Source organism: Ovis aries, chromosome 15 (assembly GCF_016772045.2).
Source record: "Ovis aries strain OAR_USU_Benz2616 breed Rambouillet chromosome 15, ARS-UI_Ramb_v3.0, whole genome shotgun sequence".
NCBI lineage: Eukaryota > Metazoa > Chordata > Mammalia > Artiodactyla > Bovidae > Ovis > Ovis aries.
In genome coordinates this window covers 52547564-52556825 of record NC_056068.1, presented here as the reverse complement: position 1 = coordinate 52556825, position 9262 = coordinate 52547564, and the positions used below count along the sequence as shown (strand labels likewise).

Genomic DNA, 9262 nt, shown 5'->3' with positions numbered 1-9262 from the left:
ACTTTATCACAAAAGACCCTGTTAAGAGGATGAAAGTACAGGCCATAGAAGGATAGAAAGTATTTATAAACCAGACGTCAGTACTTAGAACACATAAAGAACTCTTACAACTCATTGAAACATGTAAAATATCATGTAAGAAAGGAATCGCCAGTCTAGGTTCAATGCAGGATACAGGATGCTTGGGGCTGGTGCACTGGGGTGACCCAGAGAGATGGTATGGGGAGGGAGGTGGGAGGGGGGTTCAGGATTGGGAACACGTGTATACCCGTGGCAGATTCATGTTGATGTATGGCAAAACCAATACAGTATTGCAAAGTAAAATAAAGTAAAAAACAAAAACAAAAACTCAACAGTAAAAAGACACAATCAGTTAGAAAATGGGCAAAATACATGAACAGATATTTCATTGAAGAGGAAATACAGATGGAAAACAAACACATGAAAAGATGTTCAACACCACTAGCCATTAGAGAAATACAAATTAAAAATCACAGTGAAATACCATTATACACCTATCAGAATTTCTAAAATAAAAAGTAGTGGTAAGGCCAAACACTGGCAAGGATGCAGAAAAACAGCTTTCATATGTGTATTGCCAGTGGAAATGTAAACCAGTACAGCTACTCTGGAGAGCAGTCTGGCAGTTTATTGAAAAACTAAACAGACAGCTACTATATGACCCAGCAACTATATTCTTGGGCATTTATTCTAGAGAAATGAAAACTTACATTCACATTAAAAATTTGTATACAACTATTGGTAGCAGCTTTATTCATCTGACAACTGGAAATAACCTAGCTCTTCTTCAGTGGGTGAATGGTTAGATACAGTATATCCATATCATGAAATATTGCTTATCAATAAAAGGAAATGAATTATTGATACATACAACAACCTGGATGGGTCTCTAAAAATCATGTTGAGTGGAAATAAAAGCCAGTTCCCACAGTTTACGCACTGCATGATTCCACTTATACAACACAGATTATTGTTTGCTGGGAGTCAAGTAGTAGTGTGGCTATAAAAGAGAAATATGAGAGATCCTTATAGTGGTGAAAATGTTCTGTATCTTGACTGTATTGCTACCAATATTCCAGTTGACACTAGCAACACATTACCTTTGAGGGAATCTAGGTAAAGGGCACACAGGACCTCTCTGTATTATTCCTTACAATTGCATGTGAGTCTACCATTTTCTGAAAATGAAACATTTAACTAAAATATTACCTGTTTGCTTTTTCTCTCATCTAAATCCTGATTGATGCAACACACTTCATCAAATTGGGGAATTTCTCCTTGCTTCCTAGTTTTATGAGAATTTTACTTAGAATAGGTGTTGATTTTGCCAACTGCTTTTTTTTTTTTTTTTTTGCATTTATTGAAAGCAATCATATGGCTTTTCTCCTTTTTTGGTGAATTATATTGTTTGATTTTAGAATGTTAAGCCAATCTTGCATTCATGAGATAAATACTACTTCATGATGATATATTAATTCTTTTACACACTGCTGAATAAATTTGCTAATATTTGCTTAGGAATTTTGTCTACATTTACGAAATGTCTTTCAGACACCTATGAAAGTGATCAGTGTTATTAGCTTTAAAAATTAAAAGAGACTTGAGCAAAAGTAATAAAATATTAAAATTTGATAAGCCTGGATGGTGGGTAAATAGTAATTTGCTATTTTATTCTCTATACTTTCTGCTTTCTTTTCATTCTTTCAATTAAACTATCCTTGGTTGCAGTTTAGAAAACAGATTCAGAGGACAGATTGAGGACATAAAAACTGGGTTCTGTATGCTATTAGGATTACAGAGGTAGGATAGCTTTGTGTAACCTCTTCACATAGCCTAACACAGTTGTGCTGTGCTGTGCTAAGTCACTTCAGTCGTTTCCAACTTCCAACTCTTTGCAACCCTACAGACCCAAGCCCACAGGCTTCTCTGTCCATCAGATTCTCCAGGCAAGAGTACTGGAGTGGGTTGCCATTCCCTTCTCCAGGGGATCTTCCTGACCCAGGGATCAAACCTGCATCTCTAAAGTTTCCTGCTTTGGCAAGCAGGCTCTTTACCACTACCACCACCTGGGTACTCAGTAAAAATTTACTGAGGGGTTTCCCAGATGGCCTGAGTGATAAAAACCCGACAGCCATTTTAAGAGACAAAAGAGACTCAGGTTCGATCCCTGGATTGGGAAGATCCCCTAGATGCGGGCATGGCAACCCATTCCAGTATTCTTGCCTGGAGAATCCCATGGACAGAGGAGCCTGGTGAGCTATAGTTCATAGGGTCACAAAGAGTTGGACATGTGAAGCAGCTTAACACACATACACACACACACACGTTTATTGAATGAACTTAGATTTGTTTAAATCACACTTCAATACAACATAATGGATACTATGATCCAGATCCACCCTCAGGATCTTGTCAGTCATCCCCCCAGTTTCTGGGGGTAGTTGCTCATAAATCCTAATTCCTCCCAAGGAATTGCCCTCTTTGAAAGGAAAGAGTCTTGCCAAAAGTCACAGTACCTCTCCAGATACAGCCTCTATCACTGATCAATGCAAGGATATAAATTTCTCATTCCCTTCCTTAATTTGGAATAATTCTGAAAGGTCATCCCAGGCTCAGAGCATTCTTGGGGATTGGCAGAGGCTTCTGATGAGCTAATTTCACAACTCAACCTCTCTTTCTGGCCAATCCTGCTTCCATCACTCCATTACAAGCTTGGTGTTGACAGTAACTTCTCCCCAGCCTACCCTAACTAACCTCTTGAATGTTAAGCTCACTCTTCCTCAGGGAACTCCACTCAGGATACACATTATCCTATTTTACTTTTCTTTTCATAGCAGTTATCAACATGTGCAATAACCTTATTTATTTAATACTTTAATATTTGCTTATTGCTTGCTGTAAGAATGTAAGAGCTACAGGGCAGATTTTTTGTTTTCCATACACGGTGCACTACTATATCAAGCACCTAGGGCAGGGCCCGCAGAACATCAGTAGGTCCTAAACACTGGTTGTTGGACTGAATTAAATGAGACACACCTTGCATTGCATTCAATATCACAGTAACTCAAGTCCATGCCCCAACCAGTAATACTGAAGAAGCTGAATGGTTCTATGAAGACCCACAAGACCTTCCACAACTAACACTCAAAACAGACGTCCTTTTCATTATAAGACACTGGAATGCAAACGTAGGAAGTCAAGAAATACCTGGAGTAACAGGCAAACTTGGCCTTGGAGTACAAAATGAAGCAGGGCAAAGGCTAATAAAGTTTTGCCAAGAGAATGCACTGGTCATAGCAAACACCCTCTTCCAATAACACAAGAGACAACTCTACACATGGACATCGCCAGATTGTCAATACTGAAATCAGATTGATCATATTTTTGCAGCCAAAGATGAAGCAGCTCTATACAGCCAGCAAAAACAAGACCAGGAGCTGACTGTGGCTCAGATTATGAATTCCTTATTGCCAACTTCAGACTTAAATGGAAGAAAGTAGTGGAAAGCATTAGACCATTCAGGTATGACCAAAATCAAATCCCCTATGATTATACAGTGGAAGTGCGAAATAGATTCAAGGGATTAGACCTGATAGAGTGCCTGAAGAACTATGGACAGAGGTTCATGACATTGTACAGGAGGCAGTGATTAAGACCATCCCCAAGAAAAAGAAATCCAAAAAGGCAAAATGGTTGTCTGAGGAGGCCTTACAAATAGCTGAGAAAAGAAGAGAAGAGAAAGGCAAAGGAGAAAAGGAAAGATATACCCATTTGAAAGCAGACTTCAAAAGAAAAGCAAAGAGCGATAAGAAAGCCTTCTTCAGCAATCAATGCAAAGAAATAGAGGAATACAATAAAATGGGAAAGACTAGAGATCCCTTCAAGAAAATTAGAGACACTAAGGGAACATTTCATGCTAAGATGGGCACAATAAAGGACAGAAATGGTATGGACCTAACAGAAGCAGAAGATATTAAGAAGAGGTGGAAAGAATACATAGAACTGTACAAAAAAGATCTTCATGACTCAGATAATCAGGATGGTGTGATCACTCACCTAGAGCCAGACATCCTGGAATGTGAAGTCAAGGGGGCCTTAGGAAGCATCACTATGAACAAAGCTAGTGGAGGTGACAGAATTCCAGCTGAGCTGTTTCAAATCCTAAAAGATGATGCTGTTAAAGTGCTTCACTCAATATGCCAGCAATGTTGGAAAATTCAGCAGTGGCCATAGGACGGGAAAAGATCAGTTTTCATTCCAATCCCAAAGAAATGCAATGCCAAAGAATGTTCAAACTACCGCAGAATTGCATTCATCTCACACACTAGCAACATAATGCTCAAAATTCTCCAAGCCAGGCTTCAACAGTACATGACCTGTGAACTTCCAGATGTTCAAGCTTGTTTTAGAAAAGGCAGAGGAACCAGATTTCAAATTGCCAACATCTGCTGGATCATTGAAAAAGCAAGAGAGTTGCATAAAAACATCTACTTCTGCTTCATTGACTATGCTAAAGCCTTCGACTGTGTGGATCACCACAAACTGTAGAAAATTCTTAAAGAGCCGGAATACCAGACCACCTTACCTGCCTCCTGAGAAATCTGTATGCAGGTCAAGAAGCAACAGTCAGAGCCAGACATGGAACAACAGTTTGGTTCCAAATTGGGAAAGTAGTAGTCAAGGCTGTATATCGTCACATTGCTTATTTAACTTCTATGCAGAGGACATAATGTGAAATGCTGGGCTGGATGAAGCACAAGCTGGAAATCAAGATTGCTGGGAGAAATATCAATATATGCATCTCAGATATGCAGATGACATCACCCTTATGGCAGAAAGTGAAGAGGAACTAAAGAGCTTCTTAATGAAAGTGAAAGAGGAGAGTGAAAAAGTTGGCTTAAAACTCAACATTCAGAAAACTAAGATCAAGGTATCCTGTCCCATCACTTCCTGGCAAATAGATGGGGAAACAATGGAAACAGCCAGAGACTTTGTTTTTCAGGGCTCCAAAATCACTGCAGATGGTGACTGCAGCCATGAAATTAAAAGAAGCTTGCTCCTTGGAAGAAAAGCTATGACCAATCTAGACAGAATATTAAAAGCAGAGACATTACTTTGCCAACAAAGGTCTGTCTAGTCAAAGCTATGGTATTTCCAGTAGTCATGTATGGATGTGAGAGTTGGACTATAATGAAAGCTGAGTGCTGAAAAATCGATGCTTTTGAACTGTGGTGTTGGAGAAGACTCTTGAGAGCCCCTTGGACTGCAAGGAGAGCCAACCAGTCCATCCTAAAGGAAATCAGTCCTAAATATTCATTCGAAGGACTGATGCTGAAACTGAAACTCCAATACTTTGGCCACCTGATGGGAAGAATTGAGTCATTGGAAAAGACCCTGATGCTGGGAAAGATTGAAGGCAGGAGGAGAAGGGGACAACAGAGGATGAGATGGTTGGATGGCATCACGGACTCGATGAACATGAGTTCGAGCAATTTTCTGAATTTGGTGATGGACAGAGAAGCCTGGTTTGTTGCTGCCCATGGGGTCGCAAAAGGTCGGACACGACTGAGCGACTGAATTGAACTGACCTTACTGCTGCTGCTGCTGCTGCTAAATCGCTTCAGTCGTGTCCGACTCTGTGCGACCCCATAGACGGCAGCCCACCAGGCTCCCCCATCCCTGGGATTCCCCAGACAAGAACACTGGAGTGGGTTGCCATTTCCTTCTCCAATGCATGAAAGTGAAAAGTGAAAGTGAAGTCGCTCAGTCGTGTCCGACTCCTAGCGACCCCATGGACTGCATCCATCCATGGGATTTTCCAGGCAAGAGTATTGGAGTGGGGTGCCATTGCCTTCTCCCACGGAGGAGCCTGGCGGGCTACAATCCCTGGGGTCGCAAAGAGTCAAAGAGTCAGTCTAAATTGTTAGACTGAGCGACTAAGAATTCAACACCTGCGTGGCGTGAGGCCAAAAGACTGGACAGAATAGACGCTGGACTGTGGTACAACCCCTGCTCACCGTCCAGAAGGCTCGGAAGCTAGGAACTGACCTTACAGTATCAAAACACTCCCTCAACAGCCAGTAAAAAGCATTTAGGGGTGGAGGCTCCGAGTCCCCGCCCCTCCCGGCCCGCCCCTAGGCCCGAAAAGGAGGCGGGGCTCCGCAGACGGCGCGGCGGGCGAAATGCCGCAACCGGCGGTACGGCTGGTGTGGCTGAGTCAGGTTCCCTACGCCGAGTTGCTGGCGTTGCAGCAGCGTTGGCTGCGGCGGCTGCAGGCCGAGCCAGGGCCCGAGGCGGGTGCCCTCCTGCTCTGCGAGCCCGCGGGGCCTGTGTATACCACCGGGCTGCGCGGCGGTCTGACATCCGAGGAGACTGCGCGACTGCGGGCCCTGGGTGCCGAGGTGCGCCCCCTTGGCCGGGGCGGCCTGGCCACCTTCCACGGCCCGGGCCAGCTGCTGTGCCACCCGGTACTCGACTTACGACCCCTCGGCCTGCGCCTGCGCACCCACGTGGCCGCGCTGGAGGCGTGCGCCGTGCGCCTGTGCGAGCTCCAGGGCCTACCCGGCGCCCGCGCGCGGCCCCCACCCTACACTGGAGTTTGGCTCGGCGAGCGCAAGATCTGCGCGATCGGTGAGCGCCTTGGGGCGGGGCCTGGCGGGGCCAGACCAATGGTGGTGAGGGCAGAGCTCCGGGCGGGTGTCACTGGCGCGGGTTTTGAATCATCTGCCCACTGCCTTTATCTAAGGCTCTTCTCACTGATATCTTCAGAACCAGGTCACTTCGGAGGTCACGTGGTTCAACACACTCATATTTAGAAATGGAGAGACAACGAGAAGTGAGTTGCCAGGTTACTTCACAATATCTGGACAATAAGGGTGAAATTTTTTTTTTCATAATTTTTTTAAACAGCGGAATCTTTGTTAAAGGACATTTCTGTAATGTCCATAGTAAGTGCAGCCAGTGTGGAGTCACAGGCGTCTCCTCTCATTTTGTCCCGCTCCCCGATCTGTGTCCAACCTCTTGGGTGCTCTAGAAACAGAATTGGAAAATCGGTGGTCTAGTCCAGTTTCTTCATCTCACTGAGGACCATCATGAAGCCTGGGGAGGGAGGGTGTCTATTCTAAGAGCCATTGGTTTGCCTTGCAGGTGTCCGCTGTGGAAGGCACGTTACGTCCCATGGCCTGGCGCTGAACTGTTCTACGGACCTCACGTGGTTTGAGCACATTGTGCCCTGTGGGCTGGTTGGGACAGGCGTCACTTCTCTGAGTGAGGAGCTCCAGAGGCATGTCACTGTGGATGAAGTAATACCACGTTTCCTTGAGGCCTTTAAAGAGACCTACAAGTGCACGTTGACCTCAGAGGACAGCCCCAGCTGAAGGGCGTTTATATTATCTCACGCTAGAGGTCTTGTCTCGGAAAGCAACGCACCAGACTTGGGAGTCACTGATTCTAGAACTGGCCCTGTCATTCACACATCAGGAGACTGTGGGCAGATCATGAGCTCTGGGCCCTTGGTTCCATATGTATACGGTTTATTTATATCTTCCCAACCTGCCTCAGATATAGATATGAAAACATTGTGAAAAGCACAAATATAAGGCATTAGCACTACTGTCGACACCCATTTCTTAGCTCAGAAAAACTCAGGTATCATAGCGTGTCATTTCTCAAATATTTCCTCAGTAATGTATTTAATTGGGAAATCTGGGCTCCAGTTCCTTTGATTGTTGTAAGAATCATTTTTCAGGATCATCCAGGTGAAGGTGATGTGATGTGGATTTTTTTTTCATTCTCAGGAGACCTGGGAGCTTTCTGCAATGACAGGGAAGTGGAAAGACTTCTTTTTTTTTTTTTTTTTTTTTTGACTTCATTGTTGCTTTTATTTCTTTATTCAAGAGTACATTCATCATAAAAGATACAGAAACAATAAAACTAAACAGAACAAAACCAACAACAATAAAACATATAAAATTAGACAAAGCAACAGCAACAACAACAAAAACAAATACAAAAACCAAAATGAAATGCTGCTGCTGCTAAGTTGCTTCAGTCGTGTCCGACTTTATGCGACCCCATAGACGGCAGCCCACCAGGCTCCCCCGTCCCTGGGATTCTCCAGGCAAGAACACCGGAGTGGGTTGCCATTTCCTTCTCCAATGCATGAAAGTGAAAAGTGAAAGTGAAGTCGCTCAGTCGTGTCCTACTCTTAGCGACCCCATGGACTGCAGCCCACCAGGCTCCTCCATCCATGGGATTCTCCAGGCAAGAGTACTGGAGTGGGGTGCCATTGCCTTCTCCAAAGGAAAGACTTCTTTAAAGAGTAATATGGGATTCTGTCTTCCTGGGTTGGATTCCTCAAGCCTGATGGCTTTTTTAGTTAGGTAACCTGAGCTAGGCCAAAGGCTAGGGGAAAGAGAATAATAATTTCTGACCCTGTACAAATGCCAAAAATAGAAGGTTTTTTTTTTTTTTTAATATGAGATCTCTATAAAGGTTGTATGTTAATTATCTATAACATGTCACCCCAAAGCTTAATGACTTAAAAGAATAAACATTTATTATCTCATATACTGTGGTTTGGAAATTTGGGAGAAGCTTAGCTGAGTGGTTCTGGGTCAAGGTCTCTTCTGAGATGCAATCGAGATGTCAGCTGTCGGAGGACTTCCCTGGTTCTCCAGTGGTTAAGACTCTGTGCTGCCAATGCAGGGGCCACAGGTTCAACCCCTGGCTGGGGACCTAAGATCCCATATGCTGCATGGTGCAGCCAAAAGATTTTTTTAAAAAAGATGTTAGCCGGGGCAGCTCTCATCTGAAGACTTAGACTAAGGCTGTGGAATCAGCTTCCAAGATGACTGACTCACATGCTTGGTTGGTACTGGTTATTAACTGGAGGGCTTAATTCCTCTTCACTCCATGTTGCTCAGTCACTCAGTAGTATTTGACTCTTTGTGACCCGCCATGGACTGCAGCACACCAGGCTTCCCTGTCCATCACCAACTCCCAGAGCTTGCTCAAACTCACATCCATTGAGTCGATGATGCCATCCAACCATCTTGTTCTCTATTGCCCCCTTCTCCTGCCTTCAATCTTTCCCAGCATCAGGATCTTTTCCAAGGAGTCAGCTCTTTGCATCAGATGGCCAAAGTATTGGAGCTTTAGTTTCAGCATCAGTCCTTCCAATAAATATTTCAGATTGATTTCCTTTAGGATTGATTGGTTTCATCTCTTTGCAACCCAAGGG

General features: G+C 44.0%; 1 protein-coding gene across 1 annotated transcript; it reads left to right on the top strand.

Moving 5' to 3' along the window:
* Positions 1–6182: 6182 nt before the first annotated feature.
* On the top strand, positions 6183–8587 carry LIPT2 (lipoyl(octanoyl) transferase 2). Its single transcript, XM_027979043.3, has 2 exons — positions 6183–6651; positions 7168–8587. Exons 1-2 carry the CDS (start codon positions 6204–6206, stop codon positions 7395–7397), a joined length of 678 nt encoding a protein of 225 aa, XP_027834844.1. The 5' UTR covers positions 6183–6203; the 3' UTR covers positions 7398–8587.
* Positions 8588–9262: the final 675 nt, after the last annotated feature.

Coding starts and splice junctions, on each gene's coding strand:
- LIPT2 (XM_027979043.3), top strand. CDS start 6,204: ATGCCGCAACCGGCGGTACGGCTGGTGTGGCTGAGTCAGGTTCCCTAC. Junction 6,652..7,167: donor GCGCAAGATCTGCGCGATCG/GTGAGCGCCTTG, acceptor TTTGCCTTGCAG/GTGTCCGCTGTGGAAGGCAC.